The following is a 20,323-nucleotide window of genomic DNA, read 5'->3' on the forward strand; positions in this document are numbered from 1 at the left end:
GAGCCCGAACAACAGGAGTTTGACGTACTAGGTCACATATTAAAACTCGGAAATACTACTAGCCGTCTTGAGTGAACTATGACAGAAGCTCGAAGAACAGGGAACTGACGTACTAGGGCATGTGTTAAAACTCACAAATACTGCACTGATAATGGCTAGTTACAAGCAGAAATCAAGATTTGCTTTAATAAAGCTTGAAAGGAAGGACAACTGAGTGCTGTTCTCGGTTATTTTGAAAGTCAGTTCAAAGGCGTTGGCGACTGACGAATAGGGTCAGATAAAGACTGAATATGGTTATCTGAAGCGAAGCAACTGGTTGCCATATTATAAACAACGTCGTAAAGACGGTTTGAGGTGTTGCATTTTGTTACACTTGCGACCGACCGAAGTCCCTCAAACTTTCAATTAAGAGGATGGTCATACAAAACTATGAATTACTACAGCTTATGAGTCTCTCCCCTTTGCTACTGGCTTTACTTAATATAGACGAGCTCTTAAGGTTCGTTATCAATAAGGCGACGGGAGCAATAAAATCGACTATCTCCCAAGGTCTGTGATATTGAGGCAGAAGCTTTTTAGTCACCTTATCTATAGCCTTAATAGCCGCCTCCAGGTTCTGCACTATGGCCATATCACCCGGCTATTAAGTACTAGGCCGCCTGCCTTTATTATATCCCTGTGCGTCGTGCGTATGATCATTTCCCCTTGCATTATTACGTGATTTTCTCCACTGTACACTCAATTGCTCTGGCAGAATTTTGTCAGAAACAAATCATCTATGGACCACAGATTGGTTAGTGGCCTTACAGGCAAAGAGAAGTTCGGTGGGTTTGGCAATATGACACTCGTGGCGGGCCATATTAAATGCTAGCGTAAGTCGCATTGTTAAGCAGAACTATATCTCTACAGATAGCTAGCATCTCATACCTTTTGGCTTTCAAACTGTTTTATACTAAAATGTGTTTTGGTTTTAAACCAGGATCAGTACTATGGCTCTTTATTTTAATTTTACTGCTTCATTGTAGAATGTAATACTAACCTACGATGGTAGTGTTTAGACGCTATTGGTAGACATATGTTGTCATCGCACAAGACGTTTTGAAGTCTTTAATTTTTAAAGGTAAAAGGCACACCAACGTCTTTCATGGTCTCTAGATAAGGGACGAATTTATCGGCAGAGTTTTTAAACGTACTTCCTAATGCCCTACTCCTTTTTCGTGCGGTGCTGCTTCCTACTGCATACTTCCATTAATAAATAATTAATTTATAAATCAATATTTACAAATGTGAAATTCATATTAAAATTTAAAAAGTGCAAATCCTATGCGAGTTTTGTGACCGCACCATTGTACATAATACATTACAATAAGTCAGTGGAACAATTGAGTTGTAGACACATTTATGTGTCGATAATAAAATCCGCATGTGTCTTGCACTTATATTCATTTCACATATGGATGTCAAATCTGTGAAAGCTGTGCACACACCTACTATGGTTGCGTATCAGATGGTGCTTTTTCCCATACCTGTATATGTGGATTATAACATGCAGTAGCGTTTTTCTTTTTTTTTTATTCCTCTCCTGTGCTAACCTCTTCATCTCAGAGTAGATCTTGCAACCTAAGTCCTCTATTATGTGCTGGATGTATTCCTACCTCTGTCTTCCTCTACTGTTTTTGCCTTCTGCAGCTCCCTGTAGTATTATGGGAGTCATTTACAGATCTCCTACCACCCTGTCCCTTCTCCTTATCAGTGTTTTTCACATATTCTTGTCCTCTCCGATTCCGCACAGAACCTCCTCAGTCATTACCTCAACAGTCCACCTAGTTTTCAACATCCGTCTGTAGCTTAAAAATAACCAAAGAGGTGGAACAGCTAACTTACAACCATGAATAACGTTTATTTCTTCAACAAATTGCCTACGCAGGTAAATAATGTCTCTCGAATATTCTCTCGAGATATTTAGAGCGGCTGTCGTCCTAGGTATAAAATAGAGTGTTTATAGGACGCATGCTGTTGATATGCAGCTGTTGTCTGTAGTTACAGTCAGTTGCTTGTTAGGAAACATTATTAATGGATTAAAATGAAACTGAAATGTAAGAAATTCTGACACTTTTCCGTAATTTCTTTACTTTTTTATTGTGGTCAGATGAGGAACAAGTAGACCTATTTTAAATAGAGAAGTGACTCAGTTAAAACCATTTATCCCAAATTTACTTTCTTCACAGGTGCATAGGATTCTTTACAAAACCCGACGCCGACTTGCAAGATATATTTTACTTAGGTTAGCATACAACTGACAAGCACGGGGAATTGCAAGTGTCTCTAATGTAAATATTAAGTGACGGCATGATCACAAGTTTCAGAGATAAATAAATCAGATATTAGATAAATAAAACTTTAAACATGGCTGCTACGTCGGGAACTCGCAAATAGGCAAAAAATGATAATGGTCTGATTCATAATTGAGAGTAACATCTTTAGTGAGTCCTCGCAGTGGAAACGATTCAGTGACAGAAATAGTGAAGTGTGCTAACCAAAGTCGTCTTGATTATCACTTGAATTTGAAACGAAGTTTGTTTAATTCTACCACTTAACATACTGCAGCGACCCGTTATTGTCGTGTTATTTCAAATGTTGAATCGTAATTGCACCACAAATTTACAGTAATTTATCAAATTTTGCATTTCGTAAGGAATTTCTCATTCTTTTGTTTATTTATTTATTTATTTACACGTCAAGTACCGGAGGACCAAATTGAGAGGCAAATCTCCAAGGTCATGGAATGTGTCAGTACATTAAATTAGAACATAAAATTAATAACAGATGAAAATAAAATGTTTGTGAACCCGAGAAAATTAAAGTCATAAGTTCAAGTAATTTCAGTCAACAACACAACAAGAATCAACTTAATATTTCAAGGAACTCCTCGACTGAATGGGAGGAGTGACCCATGAGGAAACTCTTCAGGTTCGATTTGAAAGCGCGTGGATTACTGCTAAGATTTTTGAATTCTAGTGGTAGATTATTGAAAACGGACGCAGCAGCATACTGAACAACATTCTGCACAAGATTTAAGGACGTTCGATCCAGATGCAGGTTTGATTTTTAAATGAGTTAGAGCTGCTTATTCCTGGGAAGAAGGTAATACTGTTAACAATAAATTACTATAAGAAAAATTTATATTGAGAGGCCAATATCAAAATACCCAGAACACTTATAAACAAGAGGTTCGTGAATTTACACCACTTATTGCCCGAACCGCCGGTTTTTGAGGCAAAAATTACGTTTCGCAATGGGAAGAGTTACCCCAAGATATAATACTATACAACATAAGCGAATGAAAATAAGCAAATTAGACTAATTTTCGTATCAAACGATCACTGACTTCAGATACCGTTCGAACAGCAAAATGGCAGCATTAAGTCTTTGAACAAGATCCTGAACGTGGACTTTCCACGACATCTTACTATCTATCTGAACACCTAGAAATTTGAACTGTTCAGTTTCATTAATCATATGACCATTCTGTGAAATTAAAACATCAGGTTTTGTTTACTTGTGTGTTAGAAATTGTAAAAACTGAGTCTTACTGGGATTTAGTGTTAATTTGTTTTCTACAAGTTATGAACTCCACTATTTGAAACCGAGCCAATGTTGCACTCAACATCCTTTACTACTAAGCTAGTGTCATTAGCAAACAGAAATATTTTAGATTTACCTATAGTACTAGAGGGCATATCATTTATATAAGTAAGGAACAGGAGCGGCCCCAAAACTGATCCTTGGGGAGCCGCCCCCCCCCCCTCCCCCTACACTTGACTGTGCCCCACTCAAACCCCACATCACAACCATTCTCAACACTGTGAATAATGACTTTTGCTGTCTGTTGCTAAAGTAAGAGGTGAACAAATTGTGAGCTACTCCCCATATTCCGTAATGGTCCAACTTTGGGAGCAATATTTTCTGTTCAACACAATCAAACACCTTAGTTGGATAAAAAATATGCCTAGCGTTCGAAACCTTCTGTTTAACCCATCCAGTACTTTACAGAGAAAAGACAATGTAGCATTTTCAGTTTTTAAACGACTTCTACTTATTACAACTTCTTATTATAATTCTTATTATTACGACTTCTTATTATTATTGTCTCCATCCATGAAAATTCTAGAGTACTGTTCTCACATAAGGTTAATTAATTTAGTAGAGATCAGAATTTGATGACAACGTAATTTCATTATCATTCAGAAATTCATGTGTCAGAATTGAAACCTAAGAAACAACCATTTATTCACCTTTGTAGACCGATTGTTCCTTACTTCGAGAACGTGATTTATTTAGCACAAATTTCCATAATTAAAAAGTTATTAAATAAATAAGGTACGATGTTAAAACAAAACCCACTTCTATACCTTATAATATTTCAAAATTCTGTTCTCGTAATAGTGAAACCAGAAATTTTCCGAACCCGGCCACGACCTCACATTCACCACAGTTTCATATTTAAGGGAATTATTCATAGAATCAGAGGAAGCTTTTTAGGTACGGTATCATTGCGATATCAAACAGAAGGAACTTGTGTTTCTGTAAAACCCAAGGATACAAAACATTTGGTACATGAAATAATTCACACAAAAAATCCTGTCAGGTTGCGTTCGAAATTTCTTTCTTTTGCATTATTAAGTAACTCAGGGTTCTCTCGTAATTGATTAATAAACGTGGAGGAGTATCACGAAATGGTAAACACCATAAACAACCGGACGCAAGTTGGGAGCGAGGAGACGTAGTGTGAGTTCATGACAGCACGGAGAATGTTAACAGCAATGGTCTATGTGAAGACGGTAAAGAGTACCGCGCAGAGAGAGGATCAGAGCTCTTAACGACCACCTTAATGTAGCAACAATGGAGTGTGAGCAAGTTGTTGCACTGAACCTTCAACTATGCACTTACGTGTAACAGAACAGTGAACAATCATTATGGTGTATGTATTTCAAGACTGTGTTACTAATTAGTATACCGCATATCAAAATTATATATTTTGTGGGAATAAACTGTCCGTGAACAGCAGTGGTGTGTGTCAGTATGTTTAATAAACACGCGTACATCATATGCTAATGCTTTTCACCCCTGACATTTTAAATTCGCATTACCTACAGACAAATTTATGGAGAAGCTTCACATGGCACGGAATGCAAAACGAAAAATCATTTCAGCGTGATGCGCTAGCTCATCCTGGATACAATTCAGTGACGCCCTTTCAGAACTGAAGCGCGTCATCGCCTCCAGTTTTCATTGTCGCCAAGGACGGCTCACTTCGTTCTCTGGCGGGGCATTGACATCATTCTATTGTGTCGACGCGTCTCTTGTCTCCGCTGAATAGCGCCAGTTAGGGCTTCAGCTGCGCCAGAAAAGAGACTAGCAGCGTCTTTCTCAATGGGACGCACTCCTCGTTAACTGATCCATCCGCTGATGCGAGATTTGCAGCTAAGCGATAAGGCTTCTCACAACAACATACATTTATATACTCGTTATTCGGCATGCGTAGTGTTGCGCTCTACCATAACTACAGTTCGGTGGTTTTGGCACAGTACAGAAATGAAGCAGTAAATGATAGGATTACCGGTAGTATTGGTAGCACTGATAGTGAAAGAAACATAAATGAATGTGTGAGAGAGAACCTGGAAGTGTTAGTCCAGTGTGTACCTAATATCCTAACAAAATATAAGTTGCATTTTGCACGTAATAAAGGTTAACTGATAGTGGAACTTGTACGCTCTTATGTAAGCAAAGCAATTACTTTTGTTGCAAGCACATTTTACATGCACAAACGTAAATTAATCTCTATAATTATTTTTGTTATTATTTTTTGTACCCACCCAATGCAACGTTCCTCATCATGATCAAAATCAAGAGTTTCCTCTAATTATTGTTGAGTAGTAAAGCAGTTTTAAAGAACGGAAACATTGTTTTATGTAAGCTCGGCGAAGTATTCGAATGATGTTTCTCTTTTTTTAGGGGGGTTGGGGGGGGGAGGGGGGGAGGAAGTTACGTTTTGTAGCGTTGTGCGATAAATGTGTATTTCGTTTTATTTTTTACTACATCATTCCTATATTTGAATTTACAAATAAATTTTCTTCGAGTAAAACCTGAATTAACTGTTAACATTTTCAATTTTGTTACAAATACTGTTTATTTTTAAGTAATATGCTGGATGGTAATTGTGTACATCAAACATGTTCCGTACTTTACACCGTCCTTCATATACGCTCATTCAGTTTGTAGACGATTCACTATTCCGGTTTGCAGGGGAATCCAGTAAGATACTGATCGCATACGCAAAAAAGCGACATAAATGAGGTAATGCCCAATCAGTATGCAACACACCTAACGTACAGGTAACAACGCCACTATCTTAACTGACCGATACGAAAATTACCATAGCCTGCGCATACTTATTATAGTCTACGGTAGCCTACGGCAGTTTTAGAACTCCAGGCATTGGCAGTCGACAATTCGCTGTTAATACCCCCTCTCAAGCGTACAACCAGTGATAAGTAATTTAATCTCGCCAGAAGTAATAAATTTTACAACGCTAGTTGGTTCAAATTCCTTGTATTTATTGCTGCCGCTTTATGCAAGAAATATTGAGCTAATATGCTTGTATAAATGCTGTGAGGCCTTCATTCTTGCAATTTTGACAGATTTAAGGTTCCATTTTTCGGTTCTACTGCTATGTTAATTCTGTTAGGGAGCTTTTAGATATATTAATTCTATTCTGTATATGACACATACCTTCACATTCACAAAGAAACCAATTTAATGACCCGATTATTTGTGTTCTGATGTTGATAATTCTCAGGAAACACGGGTATTTATATACAAACAATGTACTTGTTTCTTTGAACCAAAAGATTTCTGATAAATTTTCTTTGTGTGTATGTGTGTGTGTGTGTGTGTGTGTGTGTGTGTGTGTGTGTGTGTGAAAAAGCACGCGCTCGTGCGAAGCTGACTGACTCAGTAACTGACGTAATGATACGGAGCTTAAGCTCTTGGTCCTCCAACACGATATTTGGAGAAAAAAACGTAGTGTGTGTGTCACAAATTCCCATTACAAAAGCACTTTCCGAAACGCAGGCCCTAGAAATGTGAAACGGGAATTCAGTTCTTTGTTGGCATAGCCTGTAATTAAGCAATGTATAGAGGGAATACTTGTAGGTACCCTTGGAGAAATAATAAGAAAGTTTTTTTCGCGTTGAAGCTGTGTTTCAAGCACCAGCTTAACCACTGCTCCTATAAATATGAAATTTGTAGAGAAGATACCTCACGAGAAAGGAATTTTTTAAATATTAATTCCCTAATGCGATCAGTTAGGTATTCAGTTCCTTGTACGAAGATAATGGTGGGCATCCGAATATGTAATTTAAAACCAAGTGTAAGCTGTTGGTCTCATAAATATTTAGAGGGAAGAATCGTTATATAGCGCAAGCACACTCCAAGAAAATGTTTGTGTCACAAATATAACTACTAGAGGTTTACAGGGATACTAATTGCATATTAAAAAATTAATATTGCCGGTCGCATCTTGAAGAACCCTATCGACCATGTAGCTGAAGAACAAATTCCGTATATAGTGATTTCGTAAGCAGAAGCAGTTGATTTCATAATGTCCTTGGCTAACACCATCTGCAGTTGTTTGTGCGAGCCTAGTGCTTTGAGAATACGACAAACCACTTTCAGTATACATTTTACGTACGGTTGGCAAAGGGGAAGAAGCCTGCAAAATGTACTTCTGTACTCTTGGTACTAATTGTTTAGTGCATCAAAAATTTGCAATATGCCTATCTCAGCCTTCTTCTTTTTTAATGTATCACTTTTTAAAAGAGCTGGGTTTGTGTGCCAACAGCTTATGAATTTCATTATAAATAACTGCGATGAATGTTTAATCACCTCACACGATAGTAGCTTTGAAACTTACAACAGACGAGAAGAGAGCTGTGGTGATATGAGTTTTCCTTCACCGCACGACTGACTACTTGAATCTCGATAAAACACTTAAGCAACATTACGTATATTGAATGCTAAGGATTGTTCACGAATATCATGCAGTTCTTTAAAACGTAAGAAATTAGAGTACTGTGACTGCTGAAAATGATATGACTATTGGTAATGTGGGTCCAAAATGTGCGTCGTTTAATGGACTTCAGTGGAAGGCTGATAGCCTAGGAAGGTATTGTACTGAAGAGAAGATCTAGCTTGATCCAGTACACAATCTTCCGGAACTCATTCACGCTTTGGTAATCGATTTGTAATCTTAGCATACTCATTTTATCAATAACATTAAATAATATAACAGTCGTTTCCAAACGACGTCACTGGCGGAAAGCAAGTGACAGTGAAAGGGGTCTTGGCAACCTTCAAAGTTTATGAGCAGATCCGCCAAGGAAGTGGCGCCTTGTTTAGGATTCCTGCTGTATCACTAAATAGTTTAAAGCAATATGGCGACGGTTTCTCTAAAAACGACACGGCTAGTTTCCTCTTTCCTTCGATTTCTCTGACACTAATGATTTTGTAGTCCATAGGATTTTAAACCATAAAATCCGTTTCTTTGTCTTTCTCTCTCTCTCTCTCTCTCTCTCTCTCTCTAACCATTTTTTATGGAGATATCTCCCTTTTACTGGTCCTCCGAAGCTATATTTTTGTCGAATTAGTATTTCCTGCTACCATCTGTTTTCCAATCTTGTTGAACGTTCCTCTCAATCATGATGATTTTATCCTGTTTGGAGTTACCACTACTTTCATTCGTCCGTATCTCATTCATGGCATTCGTTTTTATGATTTTCTTATGTAGATATGATAGTGTGTTCCCTTCACTCGCCATGGTTTATGTATACTGTTGGTATACACATTTCCAATGACCTGTTTTGCGTTGCGCTTTGCACGAGCTTCTCTTTCTCAGATATCGCATTTTTAACCGGTCCCCTCTTAATTCCTACAGCATCTCCATGCCTCATGTTGCTGCGTCGTTCTTAAAGTTTCCTAACTAATGGACCTGAGATTATTTTCGGCAGCAACATTCACTATATCATAAGCTCATAATAAAGCTGCTACCATGTTTCATAGTTTCGCAGCCACCATCGCATTTCCTGCTAATCACGAGAAAGCAGGAACTCTCTGTGTTGTGGTACAGCACGCGTATTTTCCCACGCTAGCTGTCAGCAGGTGCACGCAAGGTCCTCATTAAACTGCACGCAACCTTCCAGATAATTAATAATATACTCGCAGGCAGAAGCGTAGATTAGAGAGCTCTTACATGGAATGAAACAACTTGTTACGAAATTTATGTGCTTGTACAGGAAACCAACATGAAAGCCGATAGATAAAGCATGTCACCTTCACCTGCACGTCACAAAAAACTGCATCCTTCTGTGGCATCTCTTGGAAAAGATCGTTATCTTGTGAATAGCCGCGCGGGTAGCCCATTGCCACGATTCGCGTGACTTCTCCAGTCGGAGGTTCGAGTCCTACGTCGGGCATGTGTATGTGTGTGTGTGTGTATGTGTGTGTGTGTGTGTGTGTGTGTGTGTGTGTTAGCGTCAGTTAGTTTAACTTAGATTAAGTAGTGTGTAATCCTAGGGACCCATAACCTCAGGAGTTTGGTCCCATAGGAACTTACCTCAAATTTCCAAATTTACTTGTGAACAGCGACACAGATCAATTTCTGTTCTGCGGAGAATGATTGGATGAGGTCGTTCCGATTCCTGAAGTACGTTATTGCAGTGCCTGTGTTGTTTTGAAGAACGACGCAGTGTTGTTTCGGACATGCGTGCATATCGTATGCAACATCTTATTTGTCAGCAGCGATTTTCAATTCTAATGTCCTCCCCTGTACGGGATTTACATAATGTGTGTACGGTACAGGCAGTAACGCAGGAACAACACCATATGCAAGTGAGGGTCCGGCCGTGAATCATGCGAGGTTGGCCAAAGCGGTTAAGACAATCGTTTACGTAAAACGGCAAGTCAGGTTTGAGTCCCGTTAGGCAGAATTATTCACTCTTGTCATTCTCTTACACAGCTGATGGTTTTTCGGATTCGCAACTGCCAATACCTTTCTTGGGCCGCTGACAGACAAACGGCACTTTTGGGTCATATATTTTAGTAAAATAACATTCGGAGCTAAGCAGCACTGCACAAAGGTACGCTGGTTCCGGCACTAATATATTGAAGAAATACGTCATCTCTTCTTGGCTGTTTCGTTAAAACAGGCACTTCATTCTGCTCTACTGGACAATTTTGGGTTTTTTCTCATTTTCTAGTAAACCAATGAGCGTGGGAACTCCCTCAGAGTAGTATATATCAAAACTCGCTTCCTAAGCACATCTACTCATGGCATGAGGGCCAAGAGACACATACGCGGAATGAAGAGCCAGAAACAAGGCATAGAGAATTGGCATGTACAAGGGCGTGCTGAAAAGTAATGTCTCCAAATATTTTGTGAGAAAACTTTTAAAATATTTTAAAATAAAACAAACGTTATTAATATTCTACATCTTTATTCTTCATCTCCACATATTTATTTCTCAACATAGCCACCCCGGCGACGAACATATTTCTCCCAGCCACAGACCAGTTTGTTGACACCTTCACTGAATTCGTTGGTGGAGTCACAACCTTACTTTGCAGCATGCCATCGTACGTGATTGTATTTGGGAAAGATATCGGCCGTCTCCTCTTCGAACGAACCATCACTGAACTTGTATTATGTAAGTTGTGGAAATCACTGAAAACCTAAATCTGAATTTTTAGTCGCCACACACTACAGTCTCTCTGGAATGTTCACTGGTATCCCACAGCGTGGAGGTTGACTGTCATAACCACTGTGCCACTTCCCCTCGCCAGGGATCGAATGCTACTGTCACATTCTTTGAACCTCCCTCCCACTATATTTAGGGCAATTAGGGAAATATACAGGGTGCAACATTACGATACCGTCAAATTTTTAGATGCTGTAGATAGTCTTCTGAGGAACAAGTTGAGGATTGGTACCCATGTCCCGAGACATCATCCATTGACGCTAGAGATCATCAAAGCTATGGTGATGGTACAGTGAACCTTGACCTCAGAGATAAAGTGATTTTTACACTGTAGTGCGAAACTGGGTAAATTGTAGTGAACAGATTCACCTTTACGGCCAAAACGGATGGTCTACCAGCAGTCGCTTTTCCCTGTGACTTCGACGATATGTTGCCTCGTTGGATGATGTTTTCATTTTCCTCACGACACCCACAACAATCTCTCCAATTTTGTTGGTAACATTTTGGTACACACTGTGTACAGTCGCGAAGAGAAGAAATACCCAGCTTCGTGTCTCAACCAAATAATTACTTAAATTTGGAGCCTTTTTCCAACTCCATATGTTAGTAAAACATGCAGATTTTCCAGATGCCTTTTCTCCTGGCTTGGCGTGTATATACGAGCTGAGGGGAAACACTGCTTGCATTTTTAAGAAAACACAATCCACATCGCAAGAAATAAGATCCAGGGTTCACACAAGACACGCTGTTTCTACACTACTGGCCATCAAAATGTATTACTGTTTTCAGCAGTGATCCGTGGAACATTCCCACACACGTAGGATAGATGCACGTCGAGATCGATGCATTGTGCGAGCAGTGGTGGTCGACTGAAAATGATCCAAGCACATGTTGCACCTGCGGTGTTATCAGCGAGGGTGGAAACCGTCTGCTTGCAGCAGAGTTAATATCACTTGTGCCTCTCGCCAGGCTACCACTGACACCACTGCACCAAGGTTACAATGGTGTCGTGAAAGTGTTGAGTGGAGAGTGGAATGGAGGTTTGATGTTTCCACAGATGAAAGTAAGTTCTGTCCTTTTGTGAGTGATGGAGGTACACATGTGTGGTGTATACCTGGTGAGATGCCTACTTTGCCGCCGTATGGCGGTACTTTGTGTACTGATGCGATTGTTTGGACATCCTTTACTGTGAAATGAGCTTCGTTTGGTCGGAATTACTTATCATATACTCCTACAACGATGACCTACTATTCACCTGACTCGTCAATGAAAGGATCTTATCCTTGAGAATGATGCAACTTATTGTTCGGGTGACTAGACTAAAGAAGGTGACCAATCACAATCATGGATGTCATGGACAATACTAGCAACTGCTTACGTGACAGCTGGCAATGTTTGCTGCTGTCACACCAGATCTTCAGAAAACTCAGTATGTACCTCTGTAGTGTTGTTGTGGAGGGTGTAGATGCATACAACGCCACCTAAAGTCCTGAATTCAGTGAAGCCCATTACGAGGAATTCCTCCTGCGCTCATTCGCCGTCTCATGTTTCCTACCCATGGGGATGGCCTAACTGGTGGTGATTTCCCCTACAACTTGGACTGTCGGTAGTGTCGTTGGATGACGCTTCTGGACAAGAGTTCGTAACCTGAACTTGTTCCTCCGGCGTCCTCCTACAGAAGGATGCTGCCACACTACCTCGTATTGTGCAGGCACAACCAGATGCCCCTCATCTTGCTTGCAGGCAGGTGTATCTAGTATTATCTACACTCCTGGAAATGGAAAAAAGAACACATTGACACCGGTGTGTCAGACTCACCATACTTGCTCCGGACACTGCGAGAGGGCTGTACAAGCAATGATCACACGCACGGCACAGCGGACACACCAGGAACCGCGGTGTTGGCCGTCGAATGGCGCTAGCTGCGCAGCATTTGTGCACCGCCGCCGTCAGTGTCAGCCAGTTTGCCGTGGCATACGGAGCTCCATCGCAGTCCTTAACACTGGTAGCATGCCACGACAGCGTGAACGTGAACCGTATGTGCAGCTGACGGACTTTGAGAGAGGGCCTATAGTGGGCATGCGGGAGGCCGGGTGGACGTACCGCCGAATTGCTCAACACGTGGGGCGTGAGGTCTCCACATTACAGCGATGTTGTCGCCAGTGGTCGGCGGAAGGTGCACGTGCCCGTCGACCTGGGACCGGACCGCAGCGACGCACGGATGCACGCCAAGACCGTAGGATCGTACGCAGTGCCGTAGGGGACCGCACCGCCACTTCCCAGCAAATTAGGGACACTGTTGCTCCTGGGGTATCGGCGAGGACCATTCGCAACCGTCTCCATGAAGCTGGGCTACGGTCCCGCACACCGTTAGGCCATCTTCCGCTCACGCCACAACATCGTGCAGCCCGCCTCCAGTGGTGTCGCGACAGGCGTGAATGGAGGGACGAATGGAGACGTGTCGTCTTCAGCGATGAGAGTCGCTTCTGCCTTGGTGCCAATGATGGTCGTATGCGTGTTTGGCGCAGTGCAGGTGAGCGCCACAATCAGGAATGCATACGACCGAGGCACACAGGGCCAACACCCGGCATCATGGTGTGGGGAGCGATCTCCTACGCTGGCCGTACACCTCTGGTGATCGTCGAGGGGACACTGAATAGTGCACGGTACATCCAAACCGTCATCGAACCCATCGTTCTACCATTCCTAGACCGGCAAGGGAACTTGCTGTTCCAACAGGACAATGCACGTCCGCATGTATCCCGAGCCACCCAACGTGCTCTAGAAGGTGTAAGTGAACTACCCTGGCTAGCAAGATCTCCGGATCTGTCCCCCATTGAGCATGTTTGGGACTGGATGAAGCGTCGTCTCACGCGGTCTGCACGTCCAGCACGAACGCTGGTCCAACTGAGGCGCCAGGTGGAAATGGCATGGCAAGCCGTTCCACGGGACTACATCCAGCATCTCTACGATCATCTCCATGGGAGAATAGCAGCCTGCATTGCTGCGAAAGGTGGATATACACTGTACTAGCGCCGACATTGTGCATGCTCTGTTGCCTGTGTCTATGTGCCTGTGGTTCTGTCAGTGTGATCATGTGATGTATCTGACCCCAGGAATGTGTCAATAAAGATTCCCCTTCCTGGGACAATGAATTCACGGTGTTCTTAATTCAATTTCCAGGAGTGTAGTTATCAGGCAGGGCTTATGCACATCCAATCTTACTTGCACGCGCTCAGCGGACGCTGAACTGTCGCATGGACCCTGACCTAGCTGCTTGACCATCCACTCGTCAGCCTTTGACCCTTTCCTGTCCGCCTGGAGTATGTGACATTTGTACGGGGGGACAATTATACATCTCATTTCAATCAGTATTTGTGAAATCAAGTTAAGTGTTGCGGCCTTGTTCTTGCTTACAGAGAAAACGAAGAAATAAAGTTACATAAACGTGTATTCAGCTCTAGCATATCTTGCTCTAGAAATATTGGATGATGGTCAGGTGTCTGCTAAGGAGAATACATTTGAAGGTTTAAGGCTTCAGGACTTCTAGAATTATTTCTGGACGAGAGGTTTTTAACGGGTATATGCCATGAGATAAGCGATACTGCAGTGGATGACATTATTGCACTAACAACTAAGGTAAATATACTCATGTTGATAAAAAGAAAAGAAAAAAACAGAAGACCTTGAACAAATATACAGTAAGTTCATATTCACAGGGCATGTACACTAGTAGGTTCTGAGGAAATGATTAGCTTCTGAACCATGTCGGCCCGAGCGTTCAAGGTCAACATCGATATTGCGGCGCTACACCACGTACAGCTAAAATCTGCCAGCGGCTGTCGTCGCTATAGACCGAAGGCAAATGCTTCAGTGTAGCTTGAGCAGGCGTGCAGGATGCCTCACGGACGTAGGCGCGAACCGTACAGTCAAATCAGTGAGTTGGGAAAAGGGCGTATTATTGGCGTCAGAGAATGTGATGCATGCATTCCGGAGACTGCTGATTTTGCGGGACGAAGTCTTTCGGCAGTGCAACTGGTGTGTGTCGAATATTTCACGGAAGGCCGTAGAACACGACGAGATGGGTTAGGTCGCACTATAGAGACCACCTCATCCGAATGGCATTGCACCACAGATTTGTTTTCTCCCCGGCTCTGGCGCAATAGTGGAACACATCGTGCACTAACAAGGGTGAGAGTCTATCGCCGTTTGTTACAGCTTGGATTACTTGCATTTGTCCACTTCTTCACCTACCTTCGATGAATGTGCAGAAACATACCAGATGGCAATGGTGTATAGAGCGGTCTCACTGGGGACAGGAATGGCATCAGATAGTGTTTTCGGAAGAACCCAGGTTCTGTTTGTTTGAAAGAGACGGTCTCATTTTGGTTCACTGTAGAGAGGACGATTGGCATCACAGTCACTGCATTTGCACAAGATATACCGTGCCATCTCAAGGCCTTAGGGTGTGGAGTGCTGTTGGGTACAATCACAAACAACATTTGGTGCGTGTCCGTGGGACTGCAACTAGTTCGGCCTACGTGTATTACGTCCTGCGACCCGTAGCCTTACCCTCTTTGCACAACACCGCAGACGCCATGTTTCAGCAAGACAATGCACGACCACATGTTGTTGCATGAACACGTGCCTTCTTGGTGTCAGAGGAATCAGCCCTTTGCCCTTGGCCGCCAGATCACCAGACTTGTCACCAATCGAAAATGTGTGGAATATGGTGAAACGATGGGTACGGTGCTGTGATCCAGTGTCAACAACTACATATGAGCTTTGGAACCAGGTGTATGCAGCATGGATGGCTATAGAACAGGACGCTATTCGCGCCTTAAAAAATTCGTCGATTCCATCACGCATATAACAAGTTATCTGTGCCCATGCCTACTAGGCAATGAGATACATGCTGAAACAAGGTGACTGAAATCATTTCATACCAATATACATGTCCAGTGAATATGAAATTCGTCTCTCTAGTCATTAAGGGTGTTTTCTTTTTATGAACATCAGTCTACATTAGTATCAATAGTTCATCCAAATACATATTGATAAATAGCCGGCCGCGGTGGCCGAGCGGTTCTAGGCGCTGCAATCCGGAACAGCGTGGCTGCTACGGTCGCAGGTTCGAATCCTGGGGATGTGTGTGATGTCCTTAGGTTAGTCAAGTTTAAGTACCATAGTGCTCAGAGCCATTTGAACCATTTTTGAACCATATTGTTAAATAAAGGATCTTCGTGAAGACGCAGAGTACCATGGCCACCAGTTCAACCGATTAGTTTTAAATTTTGATGGGAAAAGGAGAAGGAAGTCAGCAATTAGAACTGACTATAATGCCGTTAAGTTTTTAAAAAGTCTCCAAATTGACGGCAACTTAAAATTATTTCTGACTTTTGTGGTCTATGCACAGAAATTACGGTGTAGAAGGATATGTTATAAAAATTAGATATGTACTAAAAAGTAGTAAGTAGTTTAATGCTCCTCATACTCACTGGCTTTCTTGGAAATATGGTAAATAATTTCAATGGAAAGTGAAATGAAACTACTTCCTCATGATTTTGCTTGGAAACAACAGAAAATCGCTAAATGTATCTTTATATTTGTGAAGTATTTGTTAATAAAGAGCATCTCACAGGCCATGCTTCTTCTGGGGAATACCCCTAAGAATTTCTACGAATAAAAATCTGTATGAATGGACACCTAACAGAACATCTACGCAGTCGTAAATGACTTGCAATTGCACCATACATTCTCTCCCTCTCTGAAGCTGTGCCGTAGAACAGAGCACAGTGTACTGACCTGCTAGACTTCTTAGTGTGCCTGTACCTGTGAAAAGCCGCTCATCCCAGCAAGGGCCACAGGCTCCATAGAAGTGTCACTCTCGTAGCGTACCGAGCGTATTCGGTCAAAAAGCATGCCAGAGCGGGAGTGAGTTGCGACAGAGACAGCTGTAGATGGGCAGGAGTGTTATGCATTGCAAAGCAAAACATGGCTGACTGGCATTGCAAAGCAGGGCCAGCTGGGTGCAGTGTAACAACAGCCGACGCTGCTGTATGCTACGGGAAGAATGGAAGCCTTTCCTCACTTGTCACCATGAAAGCATTTAGAGCACGTGCATTTAGCTTAAACGAACGTAGTCTGGAGCGTGTAAGTTCTCGGCCATTCGTGTACTAAATCATTCCAATTTCACTATTAGACCCTACACCGTGAACCTGTGACTCATAGAGCAACATCCCAAAATGCGTCAAAGGGTCTGCTGTTCAGTCACCAGACAGGGCAGCCTGCCCTGAGTCGCAAAGGAGCCACCCACTTGCTGGAGGGAGTTCACACCCACCGTCAGCTCCACTGCCGCCCTGTCATCACGGTCGCAGCCAGAGACATTGCTGGAAGTAGTAATCTAGTGATGCCATGCTGTGCCCCATTCTGCTCCCTGCCAGCAATGCCAGGCATCTATTGTTCCACATGAGAGTCAACTGCACTCCTTCACCAAAGTGTTCATGATGCACTTCAGCCAAGTACTGGAATAAAGAAATCAGTTCAAAAATCTATTGTCGTCCTAATGTCTCATTTCACTCTCCACAGGTGATAGTCTCAAGGTCATTCAACACTCCGTACAAGTGTCACCCTGCACAGGTGTCCCATGCCCATCCACCTGTGTCTGTGAGCGCTCAGGTGCCTGCAGGTGGGTATGCGAACTGGAACAGCCAACTCTACAACCCCTCAATTTATCCAATATCATTTTGTTACAGCCCTTATCAAAACCACCCAGAGAGCAATAACATTCCCAGTAAATGTCAGTTTGGTTTCCGGCAAGGCCTATCAATTCATGATGATATTTTTTCTTTCACCGGTCAAATTCTCTAATCTCTTATCAAAAAATTGGCACCAATTGGAATCCTATGTGACCTATTCAAAGCTTTTGATTGTGTCAACCATGAAATTCTGCCAAATAAAGCAGACTATTATGAGTTAAGTGGAGTAATGGGGACACGGATTAAATCCTACCTTACAGATAGGAAACAAAGGGCAATAATTTCTGACCGTAGTGGAATCCCAGCTTTATCCAAGTGAGGTATAGTCAACACTGGAGTGCCTCAAGACTCGATATTTGGGACTCTTACTGTTTCTCACATTTATAAGTGGAGCCCCACACTGCACCACGTCAGCGAGCAAGTTCACCCTATTTGCTGACGATACTTCTAAATGGGTGCTTGCAATGAATGAATTGTTTTGGGAGAAATTTTGTGTTCTTTGTCCTGCAACATGGCATCTATTTTTGGTGATAATGTGGCAGTAATAAATCTAGACCAGATTAATTTTTCTAATCATACCACACATTCCCAATAATGTTGAAGCTGTAGTAATGAGAGGACCACAGAATACATTGTAATACATCAACGTTCATTGAACTGTTCCTAAAAGGAGCTGTACATGGTTTAGTGTTCTGACAGCATGAAATAGGTAGATATTAGCCGGCTCGAAAATAAAGCCAGACCAGATGGCAACAGGAAACAATCGGAAATCATGTGCGAACATTGCATTTGATGATATACTGAACTGGTTTAACTGTAATGGACTTTCTCCGAATATCATAAAAAGAAAAACTAATTATGTACAGTTTCGTATGCCAAATAAAGAAGAGGGGAGATATAAGTACAGAATGTAATGGACAACAAATAAAGCAAGTCGACTTATCTATGTTCCTGGGTGTCTACATAGATTGGAAACCAAATTGGTCCAAGCATATCCTAGATCTAGAAGAAAGGCTTCATTCTGAAACAGCTGCGTAATTGCATCGATCACACATAAGGATGCTATGAGAGCTGCTTTTTTCGGGTATTTCCATGCACTTTTGTCATATGGAATCATTTTTTGGGGCAACCAGCTTTTGGCAATAAAACGTTTTTGTTTGCTCAGAAGAGAGCTATACTCATCATGAGAGGTATGCAACCAAGGCGCTTCTGCAGGGATACGATAAGAACACTACTGTTATTTAAGAAGGATATCTTAGTATATAAAATCCCTTGTACGTTTCATTAGTAAAAACCACTGCCTTTTCAAACCCAATAGTGAATATCATGGTCATAAAACAAGGTCAAAAGAGGACTTTCACAGCAACCAGTAGAATTATACCCTTGTACAGAGAGGAGTAAACTATACAGACATCAAAATTGTCAATGAACTATCCAGTGTCATCAAAAATCTAGCTAATGAAACACCAAAGTTCAAGAGCTAACTGAAGGAATACCCGCTACAAAAGTAATTCTATTTAATTAGTGCATTTTTAGTGCATAGCTGCTGTAGTGTTATATTTTTGCTCAAATACTTTGATATTGTTTATTTGAATGTGTATGTACGTATATAATGTGGTTTTTTTTCTAGTTCTCCATGTTTTTACCATGAGTCTTGTCATGAAGTAGCCATATTGTGTGCCGCTGTATTAACACTGCAAAAATACTGACTCGTTCCATATCTTTGCAACTCCATTGTTATCAGGATCGACAGGTTTATAAAATAAATACTTCTACAGTTGTCGTATTACAAATTTGGTTTATCCGTGTTTGTGTGCAGGCTTTATCACGGTGAGCGAGTGGTGCGCCGCCATGGAGGCCAAGACGGGTCTGACTCTGCCGTGGCGCATGCTGAAGGACAAGTTGGTCAGCATGGACCCGGCTTCCGGCCGCGTGCAGTACGTCACCACCTTCCAGGAGCACCTGCCAGGCCGCAGAGCCGTCGTGAGTAGAGCTCGCAGCACGCTCACGGTAATGGAACCGGCGGCCCAGGGGGTTCGCCGTCGTTTATACTCCCCCTCTACCACCACCTGCCCTCTGCACCAGTCTGCGTGTCTCCACGGAAACACATGGCTTCTCTCACAGGACGTAATTCAGAGCCTCGTATGCCAGCTGCACTCCATCACGATCGTTTACTGTTAACTTTGGCCTTAAACACATTCGCCGTGTACCTTTTCGCCATCACGTAATTGTAAAGCACGGTAGGCGGCTTGAATAATAGTTGCAGGCAGAATTGTTTTTGTATCACCTCAACCAGCTTCCTGCAAATTATATTGTTTTGTAATGAGGTATTACCAAATTTGTGGATGGTGAGTATACCGGAAAATAAGAGAATCGAAGCGGTTAAGGCGTATGCTATAAAAGGGTGTGTAAAATTAGATGGGCCGATAAGGCGTGAGGAAATACTCCGGAGCATCGGTGAAGGAAGGAACACAAGGTAAAACTCTGACAAGAAGGGACTGTTTGGGAAACGTGTATAAAGACAGCAGGAAATAGCTTCTTTGGTACTTGAAGCTGCTGTAGACGCCCAAACTTCCAGGACACGACAGAAATTTGGGATACATGCAACAAATAACTGCGGCACAAGAGAAGAACTCGTGCCAGGTCACATGAAACCAGCTAGAAGAGTGATGAACCCTACAAAAAATTGAATGATTTTAATGCAAAATCTGCTTAAATGATTTAACTTCATAGATCCACAATGCAATCTTC

At 42.1% G+C, this 20,323-nt stretch overlaps 1 protein-coding gene across 1 annotated transcript in view; it reads left to right on the forward strand.

The window, feature by feature from the left end:
* LOC126355884 (serine/threonine-protein phosphatase rdgC) overlaps positions 1-20,323 on the forward strand; it is a 1,775,952-nt gene that overhangs the window by 1,693,184 nt on the left and 62,445 nt on the right. The window contains exon 14 of the mRNA XM_050006387.1: positions 19,392-19,555. Within this exon, the coding sequence (XP_049862344.1) occupies positions 19,392-19,555 (164 nt within the window). The remainder of the gene's footprint in view (positions 1-19,391; positions 19,556-20,323) is intronic.

This window comes from Schistocerca gregaria, chromosome 3 (genome assembly GCF_023897955.1).
Source record: "Schistocerca gregaria isolate iqSchGreg1 chromosome 3, iqSchGreg1.2, whole genome shotgun sequence".
Classification (NCBI taxonomy): domain Eukaryota; kingdom Metazoa; phylum Arthropoda; class Insecta; order Orthoptera; family Acrididae; genus Schistocerca; species Schistocerca gregaria.